This window comes from Mercenaria mercenaria, chromosome 3 (assembly GCF_021730395.1).
Source record: "Mercenaria mercenaria strain notata chromosome 3, MADL_Memer_1, whole genome shotgun sequence".
Classification (NCBI taxonomy): Eukaryota; Metazoa; Mollusca; class Bivalvia; order Venerida; family Veneridae; genus Mercenaria; species Mercenaria mercenaria.
The window spans coordinates 66,913,168-66,932,392 of NC_069363.1; the positions used below are offsets into that span (position 1 = coordinate 66,913,168).

Genomic DNA, 19,225 nt, shown 5'->3' on the forward strand with positions numbered 1-19,225 from the left:
CATGTTTGTCTTGATGACCTCCAGGTCAAGTTTGAATCTGGGTCAAGTGGGGTCAAAGACTAGGTCAAATGGTCAAATGAAAAGAAAATCTTGTTAACACTGTAGAGGGCACAGTTGTACCCAATCTTTATGAAACTTGGTCAGAATGTTTGACTTGATGATCTCTAGGTCAGGTTTGAAACTAGGTCAAGTGGGGTCAAAAACTAGGTCAGTAGGCCAGATCAACTCGGACGAGCGATATACTGGCCATCATGGCCCTTTTGTTACTTTTAAGTTTGGCCTATCAGTGTTAAGCAATATGTTAACCATGTCTGAGAAAAAAGTAAAGGTTCACAAAATTAGCTACCTCTATTTTTGTGGTAATAAAACATGTACATAGTTCTTGGAGATACATGTAATTACAGTTTTATCATAGAATATTCTCTAGAAGGATTGCCACAGGTATATACAACCTGAAAACATTCCTGGAATTGCATAATTAAAAAAAGTATATCTTCAATTGCATATTAAGAGAGCTTGCCAAAGATTTTATCAGAATATCAAATTAAGATTTTCAACCGGCATTTGAGGATTGAATATTAAAGGCAAAAGAAATAAAAAGAAGTGGGATATAGCAAGCCTTAAAGATGGGAAATTGCAGCTTGACTTTTTTTGCCCATTGAGCTGATGCTTAATGCTAATCACATACTGTCACAAGATAGAATTAATTACTTCATATTAAGTCGATGGTTTTGACCAGAATGATTTCACAAGGACTTGAATTTATATGTATTTCAATTTTTATGCCCCCAAAGGGAAGCAATTTGTTTTCAACTGTCCGTCCGTTCGTCACACCAATGTCCTTTAGTTCATCACACCAATGTTAACTTTTTGCATGAAGGCACTACTCGCGAACCACTGCACCCAGGACCTCCAAACTTCACATGCTAATAGTACTTATTGAGTACACGACCCCTACTGACTTTGGGGTCACCAGGTCAAGGTCACAGGGGCCAATATTAACTCTTTGCATGAAGGCTCTTTACTCGCGAACCACTGCACCCAGGACCTTCAAACTTCACATGCTGATAGTACTTATTGAGTACATGACCCGTATTGACTTTGGGGTCACCAGGTAAAAGGTCAAGGCGCTGCGGGGGCATTTGTCATCATTACCCTCAATAAAATCTTGGACGAGTTCAATATTGGGTCATCTGGGGTCAAAAACTAGGTCACCAGGTCAAATCAAAGGAAAAGCTTGTTAACAATGTAAAGGTCACAATTTTTGCCTAATCTTAATGAAACTTGGTCAGAATGTTACCCTCAATAAAATCTTGGGCAGATTTGATATTGGGTCATCTGGGGTCAAAAACTAGGTCACCAGGTCAAATCAAAGAAAAGCTTCTTAACACTGTAGAGGCCACATTTATGACTATCTTCATGAAACTTGGTCAGAATGTTAATCTTGGTGATCTCAAGGTTTGATTTGAATTTGGGTCATGTAGGCTCAAAAACTAGGTCACCAGGTCAAATCAAAGGAAAAGCTAGTTAACACTGTAGAGGCCACATTTATTTCCATTTCTTAATGAAACTTGGTTAGAATGTTAATCTTGATGATCTATAGGTAACATTCAAACCTGGGTCAGGTAGGGTCAAAAACTAGGTCACTAGGTCAAATCAAAAGAAAAACTTGTTAACACTCTGGAGGCCACATTTGTGACTACATCTTCATGAAACTTAGTCAGAATGTTAATCTTTAGGATCTTTAGGTCAAGTTTGAATCTTGGTCATGTAGAATCAAAAACTAGGTCACCGGGTCAAATCAAAGGAAAAGCTAGTTATCACTTTAGAGGCCACATTTATGACCATTTCTTAATAAAACTTGGTCAGAATGTTAATCTTGATGATCAGTAGATCAGATGTGCGATATAGTGCCTTCATGGCCCTCTTGTTTTTAGGATAAATCTGTGTTTAGAATTTAATTTTGGGGAAGATAAATTTATGTGGATTGATCAGATTAGAGAACCAACTGTTTATAAATGATTATAGAAGAGTTTGTAACCACAGGTACCCGCCCAAAGTTTTGGTAATTTTTTCATCATGTTCATCTTCACAAAGCTTGACATACAATGTATATATGACACTGAAAAATGATCAAGTGGGTGAAAATAAAAAGTCAGATACTGGTACAGATGCAAGCAGAATGTAAATTTTCTGTATTATTTCAAATGTGTCGCAATGGTTGACTACCTTCTGCACAATATTTTTGGTTATTTATAAGAATATTTTGGAAAAATCTGGTTTTAATAAGTTTGTACCACTATTCAGTTTCAGAGTGCACACTTTTTATGGATTTTTGAGAGAAATTATTTTTTGCCTAAAATATGTGGGTTAGTCCCTTTAAGGGGATAGAAGCATGTGCTTTATGCGGGTCAGTCCCTTTAAGGTGTTAGAAGCATGTGCTTTATGCGGATTAGTCCCTTTAAGGGGATAGAAGCATGTGCTTTATGCGGGTTAGTCCCTTTAAGGGGATAGAAGCATGTGCTCTATGCGGGTTAGTCCCTTTAAGGGAGTCCTTTTAAGGGGATAGAAGCATGTGCTTTATGCGGGTTAGGCCCTTTAAGGGGTTAGGAGCATGTGCTTTATGCAGGTTAGTCCCTTTAAGGTGTTAGAAGCATGTGCTTTATGCGGATTAGTCCCTTTAAGGGGATAGAAGCATGTGCTTTATGCAGGTTAGTCCCTTTAAGGGGATAGAAGCATGTGCTTTATGCGGGTTAGTCCCTTTAAGGTGTTAGAAGCATGTGCTTTATGCGGGTTAGTCCCTTTAAGGTGTTAGAAGCATGTGCTTTATGCGGGTTAGTCCCTTTAAGGTGTTAGAAGCATGTGCTTTATGCGGGTTAGTCCCTTTAAGGTGTTAGAAGCATGTGCTTTATGCGGGTTAGTCCCTTTAAGGTGTTAGAAGCATGTGCTTTATGCGGGTTAGTCCCTTTAAGGGGATAGAAGCATGTGCTTTATGCAGGTTAGTCCCTTTAAGGGGTTAGAAGAATGTGCTTTATGCAAATTCTTTATGCGGGTTAGTCCCTTTAAGGTGTTAAAAGCATTTGCTTTATGCAGGTTAGTCCCTTTAAGGGGATAGAAGCATGTGCTTTATGCGGGTTAGTCCCTTTAAGGTGTTAGAAGCATGTGCTTTATGCAGGTTAGTCCCTTTAAGGGGATAGAAGCATGTGCTTTATGCAGGTTAGTCCCTTTAAGGGGTTAGAAGAATGTGCTTTATGCAAATTCCTTATGCGGGTTAGTCCCTTTAAGGTGTTAAAAGCATGTGCTTTATGCAGGTTAGTCCCTTTAAGGGGATAGGAGCATGTGCTTTATGCAGGTTAGTCCCTTTAAGGGGATAGAAGCATGTGCTTTATCATGTCAAGATTTTAATAATCAACTTGTTTCCACATCATATATTTTGACAACTGACCGCCACTCATGATTGATTTATTTCTCTCACTTTTTGTTGTTTATTTCAGTCAGCATTAGTGAGTGCAGTATCGAATATCAAGCCCAAATCAAATGTACGTCTGGTATGGAATCCTTACAGTAGCTTTCAGGGACATGTCGAATTCAGGTAGAATACTTGTTTTCATGTACTATTTACTAGTACATGGTCAGTGAACTAAGGATATAGTTGTACCAAGTTGCATTCTCAGTCACTCCCATCTCAAGTTATTGAGCACAGACTAAAAGTTGATGCTTCATGCCCACAAGCCGCCAGTCCAACAACCAGTTTTTTTGAAAACATGGTTTACAAGTGGAAATGCAAAAATTATAACCCTGTCTGTTACACCCTAAGTCCACTGTATATAAAAGCAGGCTTCAGAAAGTGCTGGACAGACAGGCTTGCATCTTTTATCTGACCAAGAAATGGGTAACTGATGAAATATAACAGTTTTATTGCTGATATAGTTTTAAGCTGAATAGGAAGAGCAGAAAATATTTTTAAAAAGAATTTGATTGTTTAAATATTTCTATTGATATAAATATAATTGGTGGTAGGAATTTTCAATATGAATTAAGGTTTAGGCTGAAGGAAATTGAAATTTTCATAATTTGAGAATATAGTTCGGAACTGTTGAAAGTAAAAATGAAACAGGTTTAAATGTAGAGGTTCAACATCTAATACCGTTGGCAAGAAATTTAGATATGTAAAACATTTGTACAAAAAGTCTGAGCATTAATTGGCAATTTGGTTACAAATATTTTTTTCTGAATTATTTCATGTTAAATATTTTTGTCGATTTAAGCACTGTGAGTTTAGTTCACAATTAGCAATCATTGTTGGCATCATTTATGTAAACACAAATGTACAAGTATTTACCTATTAAACATAAATCAGTTATTTGGAAATAATTATGTCTCCCACCACACAGTGGTGTGGGAGACATATTGATTTACTCCAGTCTGTGTGTCTGTCTGTCTGTTTGTGTGTGTCTGTCTGTCACAAAGCTTGTCTGCACTCTTAAGTCGAACATTTCTTATCCGATTTTCACCAAACTTATACAAAATGTGTTTGACCATAAGACCTGGGCCAAGTTCGATAACTAGCCAAATCGGTCCAGGCATTTTGGAGTTACGGCCCTTGAATTACTGAAAAATCAGCCTTTTTACTCTTGTCCGCACTCTAAGTCGAACATTTCCCATCTGATCTTCACCAAACTTGAACAAAATGTGTTTGACCATGAGACCTCGACCAAGTTCGATAACTAGCCAAATCAGTCCAGGCATTTTGGAGTTCTGGCCCTTGAATTGTAGTGAGTAAACATTATATAAAGACTGACTTGCTATTTAGATGATTAGGCATCTGTGAGAGACATTCGCTTTTCTCAAAAGCAGCTCTAGTTTAAGGATGAAACAGGTACTTGTATATCAGTGACACTAAAATCGCCGATAAAATAATAATTTTCCACAGAAGAATAAATTTCAGGATATAGTTGATAAATTTCTAAAAAGTAGATAAACTCTGTTACCCTTTGACTTGCTACTGATTGACATTTCAGAAAGGCAGTAACTGTTATTGATATTATTGATGCATGTTCATCTTATTTCTGCTTATACTGCGCTTTTTCTGTCTAGTTTGTCATGAACTCACAAATTCAAAAGATAGCTTACATTTCCACTACCATCAGTGAACTGGCTTTGCAACATTTTCGTTTGTGTCATGTTGGCCGGCTTGGGGTTTCCACTTACTAGCTTCTTAACCTCAGGGTCAGCAGTTTGGTAATCACATGCTAAATACCATTCGCGGGCTTAGCGCAAAACGGTTGTTACTTATATGAAATAAAGAAGGAGTTACAACCGTTTTGCGCTAAGCCCGCGCATTGCTCAAGACAGTGAGCTCTTGTTTTGTTCATGTGACCATAAATTTACATAATATTATGTGTGTTAATTATTTTGTTGTCTCAATAAAGTATATTTTATGTTGTTTTTATGCCCTCAAGGATGGGCATATTAAAATCGCACTGTCCGTCCATGTGTACTAACTCTGCCATCTATGAAGGGGTTTTGAAATAACTTGGCATAAATGTTTACCATAATGAAACGATTTGTCATGTGCAAGACCCAGACTCCTAGCTCCAAGGTCAAGGTCACACTTAGAGGTCAAAGGTTAACAGGGACTGTTTCATGTCCTGTCCATTGCCATTCATCAAGGGATTTTGAAATTACTTTGCATAAATGTTCTCCATAATGAGACGGTGTGTCGTGCGCAAGACCCAGACAACTACCGCAAAGGTCAAGGTCACACTTAGAAGTCAAATGTTAACAGGGACTGTTTCGTGTCCTGTCCATTACTCTGCCATTCATCAAGGGATTTTGAAATTACTTTGCATAAATGTTCTCCATAATGAGACGGTGTGTCATGCGCAAGACCCAGACAACTACCTCAAAGGTCAAGGTCACACTTAGATGTTAATGGTTAACATGCTCCGTTTCTTGTCTGGTCCATAACTCCATTTATCAGGGGATTTGAAAATAATTTGACATAAATGTTAACCATATTTAGGTGTCGCGCTTTTGACCCAGGTCTCTCAGGTCAAGGTCAAGGTCAAAAATGATTCTTACCTAAACTATTCAGGCATATTTTGCACAGACAACTATGGCATTTTTGGGTATGTTTCCAGGGCATTTGTGACTTATAGCGACAGCTCTTGTTTGTTGTTGAATTTACAATAAAATGTTTTTTAATGCATACCTGGTAGCATATCTGCATGTTGGGGATTTTTTTTTTTTTATTGGAAAGCCAGGAGCTATTTTCAGACATACTGTTAGGATGTTTTTAAGAACTGGTAGATTTATTAAAGTTGCTACACTTTTGACACTGGTGGCAGCAGCCACGAAAAAAGGAAGCAGATTATCACATACTATTTTTAGCCAGTAAGAAAGTATTTGGGATATAGCATTATATTTGAGTTAAAATCTTTGTGATATTTTTTTCAGGGCAACATTTGTAGAAGATGAGAATTTGTTTTGGGTGAAAGAGAAGTCTGAACCTCTGTATGATCCCAATGCCCCATTGCCACCTGAGCTTCCACCAAAATACGTATGTTGATTGACTACTTTTTAGCTCGACCTTTCAAAGAAAAAGTAGAGCTATTGCACTCACCCCGGCATCGGTGTCGCTGTTGGTTTAAAGTTTTTCATAAAGTCAAATATCTCTGTTACTATCAAAGCTATTGACTTGAAACTTAAAATAGTTATTTACTATCAAAGTCTACACCAGGAGAAACAATCCCCACAACTGCGCTTTGAATTTTCACAGAATTATGCCCCTTTTAACTTAGAATTTTTTGGTTAAAGTTTTTGATAAAGTCCGATATCTCTGTTACTATCAAAGCTATTGACTTGAAACTTAAAATACTTATTTACTATCAAAGTCTACACCAGGAAAAACAATCCCTTTAACTCTGATTTGAATTTTGTCGTCACTTATGCCCCTTTTTAACTTAGAATTTTTTGTTAAAATTTTTGATAAAATCATATATCTCTGTTATATTAAGGCCATACCAAATTGATATGTCGTTTGTTGGAACTACCGCATCAATAATTTCATTCCCGAGAAAAAAAAATAAAAATCACCCGCCCGCACGTACATAAAAATCTCCGAAAAAAAATTTTTTTCCCGATTACGCGGTCTGGAATAATAACGGCAAAGCAGGTTTTATCGCTGTTTTAATGCGTCAAAGTGATATTGATCGGACTTCATGCATCCGTAATACATGTTACTGATGACCAAAACTCAAAAAGTCAGGAATTATGGTGTTGTTCATCATTTGTTTTAAATCTGAAGTGTCTGTGCTAGTGCCACACATGGCCTTCGATGTGTCGGTAGGTAATGAAGTAGGCACGTTCTACTTTTGTTCAATACAGTGAAAGAAACGAATCACGACTTGTAAGACGTGCACGGGGATGCAGTTAAAAATATTTGGAAATATTGTTCAGATATAGTTTTCAAACCATTTGTTATCAGTTGTTTAGTTCAGTATGTTATATCTAGAGCCCAAAGCTGAGGCCGACTACTATCTTAAAAAAATGTTTGTTCACAGATCCTGACCGACCTATCACATTGTCTAGGCCAAATCTTTTTGAACGTAACTTCTTTAGTACAGCAGTCAGATATTCTATCGAAACGCATTTAGTCAATTTAAAAATTGTTTAGCTTTTCAAATAAGTAGTGTAGATATAAAATATGTCCTTTTGTAACCCCAATTCTTTTTCGTTTAAGAATTTTGTTCAGGCTTACCTGAGATTCCGTTGCGCATGCGCAGATCACTTTTCCGGTTGCAATTCTGCAAGAAACACGCCTTGTAGTTTAAGATTTTTTAATCGGTCGTAGATCGATTTTATCGAAGAATTTATTGAAAATTTCATTCTAGTTTGTTTGATTAGTTATTGACACAAATTTGTATGCACATAGTGCATATCTAGTAAATTTAATTTAGTGAAACGAGGCGAATTTTAGGTCGCACGTGGTGTGATTTTCTCACTTCCGTCGTAATGGCGGATGCTAGTAAAGAGTCGAGAGATACAACTTCGAAGAAAGTTGTGGAATCAGGTGAAAAAGTTAAAGAAAAAGTGAATAAAGGCAAAGCGCCGGCGAAAGCGCCTAAAAAGGTTGAGGAAAAAGCCAGCTCGTCGAGTCTGGTTAAATCTGCCGAGGACAAGATTCTTACTTGGCTGTGAATTGATAGAACGAAAAAAAAACTGGAAAAAACAGACCTCCCCAACTCTAAATTTCTAGTTCAGTCAAAGCAAAACAAACAACACTTTAAGGGTGGCCATATAACACTTTAAGGGTGACCATATTGGGATCATTCTTTGTCAGTCTTGTTATCATTTTTGCCTGAAATGAATCTCCACCACAAAAACATAAGCTAGCCTGATCTGTTAAGAAATTATTCCAAAGGGATTCGAGCAATGTCGAAGCATGTGTATGACCAACTCTGTTTGGTCTCACTGGTCAAGTGGTTTGTTACTTCCCTTCACCTCTATGGGTTGGAGTTCCACTAGGGGCACAAAGTTGTTCATGTGCCGAAGCCATCTAACTGTGCTTCAGAAGAAATGTTATTCCACACATGTGCCTGTTTTGTCTTAAATAGGCAGGCCTTCAGATTAATGTAGAAAAATCAAAATTAAAGATAAGACACTCATCCCTTAGAAATTATTACTAAAAAAAACCAAAGTGATTCAGTGAGGTTTGGCAAGAATTTATTTGCAAAATCATTCATGTAGTCTTTAAAACATAATAGAAAAGCTATATACTGTGTTACCCACACTGTAAATGTTTGATTTCTGTGTTATTTCTAAAGAAATGTTAACTTCATGTATAATCATAACCGCCTCCTCAAGGGTCCAAGCTGGGGAAAAAAATAAAACAAGAGGACCATGATGGTCCTGAATCGCTCACCTCTTCCCACATGACCAAGTTTTGAGTATGACGTCATTTTTTCTATTATCTGACATAGTGACCTAGTTTTTGAGCTCATGTGACCCAGTTTTGAACTTGACCTAGATATTATCAAGATAAAAATTCTAACCAATTTTCATGAAGATCCATTGAAAAATATGGTCTCTAGAGAGGTCACAAGGTTTTTCTATTATTTGACCTATTGACCTAGTTTTCGAAGGTACGTGACCCTGTTTACTAGATATCCTCAAAGTGAACATTCTCACTAATTTTCATGAAGATCTCATGAAAAATATGGCCTCTAGAGAGGTCACAAGGTTTTTCTATTTTTATACCTACTGGCCTAGTTTTTGACCGTACGTGACCCAGTTTCGAAATTGACCTAGATATCATCAAGGTGAACAATCAGATCAATTTTCATGAAGATCCATTGAAAAATATGGCCTCTAGAGAGGTCAAAAGACTTTTTCTAATTTTAGACCTACTGACCTAGTTTTTGACCGCAGTTGACCCAGTTTCAAACCTGACCTAGATATCATCAAGATGAACATTCAGACCAACTTTCATACAGATCCCATGAAAAGTATGGCCTCTAGAGAGGTCACAATGTTTTTTTATTATTTGACCTACTGACCTAGTTTTTTAAGGCACGTGACCCAGTTTCAAACTTGACCTAGATATCATCAAGGTGAACATTCTGACCAATTTTCATGAAGATCCATTCAAGGGTATGGCCTCTAGAGAGCTCACAAGGTTTTTCTATTTCAAGACCTACTGACCTAGTTTTTGATCGCAGTTGACCCAGTTTCAAAGTTGACCTATATATCATCAAGATAAACATTCAGACCAACTTTCATACAGATCCCATGAAAAATATGGCCTCTAGAGAGGTCACAACGTTTTTTCATTATTTGACCTACTGACCTACTTTTTGATGGCACATGACCCACTTTCGAACTTGACCTAAATATCATCAAGATGAACATTCAGACCAACTTTCATACAGATCCGATGAAAAATATGGCCTCTAGAGAGGTCACAAGGTTTTTCTGTTATTTGACCTACTGACCTAGTTTTTTAAGGCACGTGACCCAGTTTCGAACTTGACCTAGATATCATCAAGGTGAACATTCTGACCAATTTTCATGAAGATCTCATGAAATATATGGCCTCTAGAGAGGTCACAAGGTTTTTCTATTTTTAGACCTACTGACCTATTTTTTGAACGCATGTGACCCAGTTTCGAACTTGACCTAGATATCATCAAGATGAACATTCAGACCAACTTTCATACAGATCCCATCAAAAATATGGCCTTTAGAGAGGTCACAAGGTTTTTCTATTATTTGAACTACTGACCTAGATTTTGATGGCACGTGACCCAGTTTCGAACTTGACCTAGATATCATCAAGATGAACGTTCTGACCAATTTTCATGAAGATCTTGTCAAATATATGGCCTCTAGAGAGGTCACAAGGTTTTTCTATTTTTAGACCTACTGACCTAGTTTTCGATGGCACGTGACCCAGTTTCGAACTTGACCTAGATATCATCAAGGTGAACACTCTGACCAATTTTCATGAAGATCTTATGAAATATATGGCCTCTAGAGAGGTCACAAGGTTTTTCTATTTTTAGACCTACTGACCTAGTTTTTGATGGCACGTGACCCAGTTTCGAACTTGACCTAGATATCATCAAGATGAACATTCTGACCAACTTTCATAAAGATCCCACGAAAAATGTGACCTCTAGAGTGGTCACAAGCAAAAGTTTACGGATGGACGCACGGACGGACGCACGGACGATGGACGCTGCGTGATCACAAAAGCTCACCTTGTCACTATGTGACAGGTGAGCTAAAAAGCCCGCTCGCTCCATGTAAAATATACCCGCCTCTGAAAAAATCAAAATTGAGAAGAAAAAAAATAAAATAAAAATTTCGCTCGCCCGCTCCAATTTTTTTTGAAAATTTTCTGAAGAACTATTAATCAGTTTGGTATGGCCTAAAGCTTTTGACCTGAACTTAAAATAGTTATTTACTATCAAAGTCTACACCAGGAGAAACAATCCCCATTACTCTGATTTGAATTTTGACAGAGTTATGTCCCTTTTTTACTTGGATTTTTTTTTACTGGCAAAGCTCTAATTCAGAGTCAAGCACTGAGAAAAGTCGAGCGTGCTGTCTTACAGACAGCTCTTGTTGTTTCTTTTGATGTTAAACTGTTTATTGAGGCATATGTTTCATTGGTTAATAAAAGATTTATTTAATTATACCACCACAAAACGAAGTTTTTGGGGGGTATATAGGAGTTAGCTTGTCGATCAGTCAGTTGGTCTTGTCGGTCCATTGGTTTTCATGGTTTCCGGATGATAACTCATGAAAGGCTTTACTGATTTAAATGATTTTTGGTGCACAGGTGTAACATTAGAAAATACAGGTCAAGTTTGACTTTGGGGTCAAGTTCACAGTGACACTGAACTGTTAAACGGTTTCTGGATGATAACTTGAGAACACTTGGGCCAAGGATCATAAATTTTGGTACACATGTGTAACATCATAAAATACAGGTCAAGTTGACTGAGGTCATAGGTCAAGGTCACAGTGACTCGGAACAGTTTAACAGTTTCCGGATGATAACTTGAGAACGATTGGGTCTAAGATCATAAATTTTTGTACACAAGTGTAACATGGTAACATACAGGTCAAGTTCAACTTTGAGGTTAGTAAGTCAAAGGTCAAGGTCACAATAACACGAAACAGTTAAACGGTTTCTGGATGATAACTTGAGAACGCTTGGGCCTAGGATAATGAAAATTGAAATGGAGGTTGGTTATGATGCAGATGACCCGTAATGATTTTGAGGTCAGTAGGTCACAGGTCAAGGTCACAGTGACCTGGAACATTTAAACAGTTTTCGGACAATAACTTCAGAACACTTGGGACTAGGATCATGAAACTTAATAGGGAGGTTGGTCATGACTAGCAGATGACACCTATTGATTTGGAGTTCCAAAGGTCAGAGTGACCTGGAATATTTAAACCTTGTCCGGACAATAACTTGAGAACGCTTGGGCCTAGGATCTTGAAACTTCTTAGGGAGGTTGATCAGCAGATGACCTCTATTGATTTTGAGGTCAGTAGGTCAAAGGTCAAGCAAGTTCGGCTTTGACATTGGCTTAGTTCTGTGACAAGGCCATATTGTTGGGGTATAATTCGTCACTCCTGTAACAACTCTAGTTATGACAAAGGTTAGATCATATGTGAGAAATATTATACTAGTATCTCAGACAGTGATTTTATCATCGAATAAAATCACTGTCTGGAGGTCAGATTTGAAAATTTGTTCATGAGTGCACAGATATTTTAATATTCATCTGAATGAAAATGATTCTATCAGAAAGAAAATCATTATTTTAGATATAATGTTGTGATTCTAACACTGTATCAAAGATAATATTTCCTTGATAACATATGCCAAATGTTTGCCAACAAACAAGTGATTTATTGCATGATTATGTCACCCTTTCAGTCTTTAATAGGATAACAGATTGTGTCATATTAGAATGTTGTGTAACACCCTGAATTTATCACAAATTGTTGTTTTCAGATCCTCCCCCCTATTGCTGGCATAGATATCACTGGCTGTGGATCTACTAAGGGCTGTTACAGGGTCCCCGAGGATTGTCTCGAGATTGAATGTGAATATATCTTCACCTGGCAAGATAAGGGGTCGTATATGGTGTTTGAGATGAGCGCACTTACTGATGGATTTAATGATAGATACTTTGCTGTCGGCTTTTCTGATGATATTTATATGGTAAGTTAAGTGTCCTGTGTTGAAATTGTGTATACATAATTACTGGGGAAGATACCATGCTGTTTGAAATTTAATAGTAAATGCTTCTCTATCAGTTGCTTTGAAGAATTTTACATGGTAGTGTTATCTGCTGGATATGAATGACTCCACATTCCCACCATCCCCACCCCCACCCTACCTTTGCTGAATGAAGGGATATTATTTACTCGTGCTTGGTACATTACTTGGATTCATTAATTAGAAAACACTTTGGCCTGCATTTGTGAAATTTCATAAGACAGTTACCTGTTATCGGAGATGACCCCTGTTGATTTGGAGGTCAGAGGTCAAGGTCATAGTAAGTTGAGTTGTTAATGGTGTATGATCTTTATTTGGAGAATCTGGGCTATTTATTATCATGCTTCTTGTCATGATCATTAATAGTCTGCAACTGACCTCTAACAAAGTGGCAGCATACTTAGGAAAGAAAATTACCTTTCCAGGTATGTTTTACACCTAAATCCTGTTTTCAAATTAATGAAGTTATAAGTAAAAGAGTAAAGTTGGTACTCCCACTAATTTACCATGTTCATACCTCCAGAAGGTCATATCTTTCTGGTACTTTGTTATATAATACATAGCTTTCATACATAAATATAGTAAATTACAGGTAAAAGGCATTTTTGTCAGTAAAAGCCCTCTGACATAAGGCCTTCAAAATTAAAAATTGCTTATGTAGTTTATTCAGATTCATAAGAAATTGATATTAGAATATGGCTAACAATGCTTTAATCATCACAATGATGTTATGTTGACGTCACGTCAACGTGATATTTAGCGCCATGTAAGCATCAAGAAATAGCGCTTTCAAATTTCTTAAAATATTTTACTTGATAACATGTTTTAAATGAAATGTCACATTGCACAAATGTTTTGATTAATTTATACACATACTGAATTAGTTATTCGATTTGCTGAATAATTCGTAGTAATTTTCACTCGAACTGAATTCTGCCGCAAGACGTATTACTGTTTCCGGTCCTGGCATGTTTTAACAAATACCTATTATTGATGCCATGCTTGCGCGAAGAAACAGTTCCATCATATTTGATATAAATTTTACAATAAAGAACATATTAGAATCGAAATAATTTATAGCAAAACAGTGCTTTATCACTATTTATACACTCGGGCGGTTATACGTCGTCCGAAATAATTTCACTCGGGCTGCGCCCTCATGAAATTATTACGCCAGACGTATAACCGCCCATCGTGTATAAATAGTGATAAAGCACTGATTTGCTATAAATTATTTCTTAAATGTATGATACGTATTAACTTTTTTATCATAAAAACTGAATTTTTATCCTGAAAAAGGCTCTTTTAAAATCTATAGAGAATAGCCATATAAGTCAAAAAACTTTAAACTGAATAAGAAAGCCAGCACCTGATGATATTCGTGTAGATACCTGCCAACAGTACAAAAATACAATGTCAGTTTATCTTTTTGCAGCTGTCTTGATATACAATAACAATGTCAGATTACATTTTCCTGTATCACTTGAAGTATTTCTGTGTCACTTATTTTTTTGTTCTTGAAGTTCATCTGCCAGCTAATGCACTTGATTGTGTAACTGTCTTTTGCACAGGTAAGTATAAACATTCCATGTTAAAACTTGATTTGAATTGCTTATGATACAGGGGTTTACAAATGTACCTCTTTATTATCATGATTCAGACAAAGTATAATCCTTTTGATATGTAGACCTTAGGGTTGTTTGAAATTAACTTTGATCTCAGATGTCAAGTATCAAAGATGGCCACACACAATGACTGGAAACGATTTTTAGCTCACCTGTCACAAAGTGACAAGGTGAGCTTTTGTGATCACGCGGTGTCCTCCGTCCGTCCGTCCGTCCGTCCATAAACTTTTGCTTGTGACCACTCTAGAGGTCACATTTTTCATGGGATCTTTATGAAAGTTGGTCAGAATGTTCATCTTGATGATATCTAGGTCAAGTTCGAAACTGGGTCACGTGCCTTCAAAAACTAGGTCAGTAGATCTAAAAATAGAAAAACCTTGTGACCTCTCTAGAGGCCATATATTTCAAAGATCTTCATGAAAATTGGTCAGAATGTTCACCTTGATGATATCTAGGTCAAGTTCGAAACAGGGTCACGTGCCGTCAAAAATTAGGTCAGTAGTTCTAAAAATAGAAAAACCTTGTGACATCTCCAGAGGCCATATATTTCACAAGATCTTCATGAAAATTGGTCAGAACGTTCATCTTGATGATATCTAGTCAAGTTCGAAACTTGGTCACGTGCGGTCAAAAACTAGGTCAGTAGGTATAAAAATAGAAAAACCTTGTGACCTCTCTAGAGGCCATATATTTCATGAGATCTTCATGAAAGTTGGTCAGAATGTTCACCTTGATGATATCTAGATCAAGTTCGAAACTGGGTCACGTGCCTTCAATAACTAGGACAGTAGGTCAAATAATAGAAAAACTTGTGACCTCTCTAGAGGCCATATTTTTCATGGGATCTGTATGAAAGTTGGTCTGAATGTTCATCTTGATGATATCTAGGTCATGTTCGAAAGTGGGTCACGTGCCATCAAAAACTAGGTCAGTAGGTCAAATAATAGAAAAACCTTGTGACCTCTCTAAAGGCCATAGTTTTCATCGGATCTGTATGAAAGTTGGTCTGAATGTTCACCTTGATGATATCTAGGTCATGTTCGAAACAGGGTTATGTGCGGTCAAAAACTAGGTCAGTAGGTCTAAAAATAGAAAAACCTTGTGACCTCTCTAGAGGCCATACTTGTGAATGGATCTCCATAAAAATTGGTCGATATCTAGGTAAAATTCAAAACAGGGTCACGTACCTTCGAAAACTGGGTCAATAGGTCAAATAATAGAAAAACCTTGTGACCTCTCTAGAGACCATATTTTTCAATGGATCTTCTTGAAAATTGGTCAGAATTTTTATCTTGATAATATCTAGGTCAAGTTCAAAACTGGGTCACATGAGCTCAAAAACTAGGTCACTATGTCAAATAATAGAAAAAACGACGTCATACTCAAAACTGGATCATGTGGGAAGAGGTGAGCGATTCAGGACCATCATGGTCCTCTTGTTAAGTTGAGTATTGAAACAAGAGACTGTAACTAAATTTTTGAAACAGTCAGCTTTGTTCACCTTCTACTAGAAAATGTTAAGAGAAAGCACTTCTGTTTGCACAACAAATTATTATGCATATCGGTAGCAGTCGTGAGATATGTCAAACAAACATGAATATGCACTCTTTGATAGGTAACACATAGATAAGCTTATTGTTACAAAAATAATTAAACCAAGTTGGAAACCAACCAAAATTCTTGCATATCCATCGTGTCTGGTCGTAGGTAAAGAAGAAATGTGCAGTTTTGAAATCCACAAATATAGCACAGGTAGGTGAAAAAAATGAAGAAAAAAAACCCTAGAAAGTGACTAGCTAATTTTACTCAGATTTGACTACTTTAAGTTTGCTTCACACTATAACTGGTTTGTGGTAAATACATTTCAGGGCAAAGATATGGTGTTTGAGTGTGTTCACAATAGCACAAGTGAAAAAGTTGAGGTTTTCCAATCATACAACCAGGAAAATGACAACAAAAATATTCGACTTACCAAAGTAAGGGTACAGAATTATAGAATCTTGTTTATGGCATTATTTTTAAATTCTTCAGAAAATCACCTGTCAACCAAAGTTATAAGGGGATGAGATAAATGCTTGAGTTATCATGGGTTTTCAAGCAATTCAAAGGAAATAGTCCAAGACTTTAGTAATCAGCTTTTACGAAATAAGATAAGAAAATAAGTTGTTCTAGGCAGGTTATATGAGTTTTAATATAAATAGAATAACAGCCTACTGTCTTTTGATATCAGTAATATCAGGCTTGACATGAGCAGAAGGGGTTCAGTAAATCTCACCCGTTCAATTCCATATCAGCTTTGCTTGATAACATTAATATCAAAAGACAGTAGCCTGTTATTCTCTATCTAAAATACTGGTAAAAATAGTCACTAATAATTAACATTGACCATATTATATTTTCTAGCCGAAGTCTGGTATAAAATTTGAAGAGGGTTCTTACAACAGTGGTCGTCTGAGATGTAGATTTCACAAAACAAAGAGGGTGGTTGAAGCAGAAGATTTTGATTTGACTGAAGGGACTTATCATTTGCTCATGGCTAGAGGTCCCTCCTCTAATGGTAAGATCAAGAAAAATTTCCAGTACATTTGTTTCAGGATGTGTCTGTCCTTAAAAATCTTCAAGTACATTATTTTGTGATTTGTAGAAATAAGCATAAGTTTTTTCTGGTCAAGTACTGTTCATTCATAACAGGGGCAAACTCCTGGGAAAAGCTTAGGAAGCCTTTAAATGTGGCACAGTGACACCAGGCATGTTTTTGTTTATGATTAGATACTACATAGTTTAATTTCTTCCTTGAAACTGAACATGAATGTATATTAAAAATTATAAGTAAGACACATACAGGAAAAGAAAATAGAATAGACTATAAGGATCTTACATGCCTGCCTGTGTAAGACGGGGTTTTCCCTACCCGAGGGACAGTGTGGAATAGAAAAACCGAGCGTTAGCGAGGTTTTTTATCCATGCTGTCCTGAGGGTAGGGAAAACAGCTGTCTTACACAGGCAGACATGTTAGATCATTTTTATGCCCCCACTTTTGGGGGCGGGTCATATAGATCTGCCCTTGTCCGTTCTTCCGTCTATCCGCCCTCCATCCGTCAGTTCCTTCCGAGAATGTTGTGTCGCGCGTAGCTCCAAAAGTATTTGACATAGAGTCACAAAACTTTACAGGAATGTTGGTCAGCATGTGTAGTTGTGCACCTGGGGTTTTGCGTCCGGATTCATTCAGTCGTGTAGGAGTTATGGCCCCTGACTTTGTAAAATTTGGTCATTCTAATGTTGTGTTGCGCCTAGCTCCAAAAGTATTTGACATAGAGTCACAAAACTTTACAGGAATGTTGGTCAGCATGTGTAGTGTAGTTGTGCACCTGGGGTTTCGCGTCCGGATTTATTCAGTTGTGTAGTAGTTATGGCCCCTGACTTAGTAAAAAATTGGTCATTTTAATGTTGTGTCGCACGTAGCTCCAGAAGTATTTGACCTAGAGTCACTAAAGTTTATAGGAATGTTGGTCAGCATGTGCAGTTGTGCACCTGGGGTTTCGCGTCCGGATTCACTCAGTCATGTAGGAGTTATGGCCCCTTACTTAGTTAAAAATTGATCATTTTAATGTTGTGTCGCACGTAGCTCCAAAAGTATTTGACCTAGAGTCACCAAAGTTTACAGGAATGTTGGTCAGCATGTGCGGTTGTGCACCTGGGGTTTCGCGTCTGGATTCATTCAGTCGTGTAGGAGTTATGGCCCCTGACTTAGTTAAAAATTGGTCATTTTAATGTTTTGTCGCGCATAGCTCCAAAAGTATTTGACCTAGAGTCACCAAAGTTTAAAGGAATGTTGGTCAGCATTTGCGGTTGTGCACCTGAGGTTTTGTGTCTGGATTCATTCAGTATTGTAGGAGTTATGGCCCCTGACCTAGGAAAAAATTTATGTCATTGGTCATGTAGTGGGGGCATCTGTGTCCCATGGACACATTTCTAGCTCTTGCCTATCATGTTCAAAATAGATCGTGGAGACAAATAGGTTTGGGTATTTCCTGACATTATTTATAAAGTTTATGACGTCACAATGGTACCAGTACTATGTGACGTCACCTTAGTGCACGCTATTTTAGACAAGGTTTTTCCCTAGGGAAAGACAGGAATATCTATCCCAGGCGCGTGCTCGGATAAATATATACTTTCCCCGCTAGGTAGGCAAGAAATAGTTATATTTTTACCAGAAGACACAATTACATTTTTACCAAAAGATGCTGAGAAATTACTTAATTTGTTGGCATTGATTTTCATGTTTTCAGCAAAAACAGGTATTTCAGTAAGGTACATATATTTGTTGATATCAAGTTACAAAGTTCAGGTATTTTTACAGTTGTCAATGATTTATTGCAGGCCACCTTAAGCGCCATGGTTTGACTGTGGGTCATCTACCAGCTGCATCCCCGGACGAAGTAGATATACTTGTATATGGTGATATATCTGGCAGAGCGAGATATCATCTTGTCAAAGCTCACGGTCAGTTTCCACCAGTTACGTTCTCAAAAGCTCCACATCTTGGACTATACAGTTTAAGTGGATGCAGAAGTTGTGTACATATTGTAGGATATGTGCTATATGTCTCAGAAATGCTGACTCTTAGAGTATGTCACTGAAATGAAATTTTTCGTTCAGTTACTATAGTCGTGTACTATTTTGATAAACTTGATTCAATATTATGGTGATATTATATATATTTATGAACAATGACAGTTATATTTTCTGTGCTGCAACATCTACTGTCATGATGCATGTTTTCTCTCTCTAT

At 37.1% G+C, this 19,225-nt stretch overlaps 1 protein-coding gene across 6 annotated transcripts in view; it reads left to right on the forward strand.

The window, feature by feature from the left end:
* LOC123524489 (putative ferric-chelate reductase 1 homolog) overlaps positions 1-19,225 on the forward strand; it is a 51,134-nt gene that overhangs the window by 22,609 nt on the left and 9,300 nt on the right. For all 6 annotated transcript variants that reach the window (XM_045302732.2, XM_045302735.2, XM_045302734.2 and 3 more), the window contains exons 4-9: positions 3,495-3,592; positions 6,460-6,562; positions 12,539-12,748; positions 16,299-16,406; positions 16,834-16,987; positions 18,814-18,936. In XM_045302732.2, the coding sequence (XP_045158667.2) occupies positions 3,495-3,592; positions 6,460-6,562; positions 12,539-12,748; positions 16,299-16,406; positions 16,834-16,987; positions 18,814-18,936 (796 nt within the window). The remainder of the gene's footprint in view (positions 1-3,494; positions 3,593-6,459; positions 6,563-12,538; positions 12,749-16,298; positions 16,407-16,833; positions 16,988-18,813; positions 18,937-19,225) is intronic.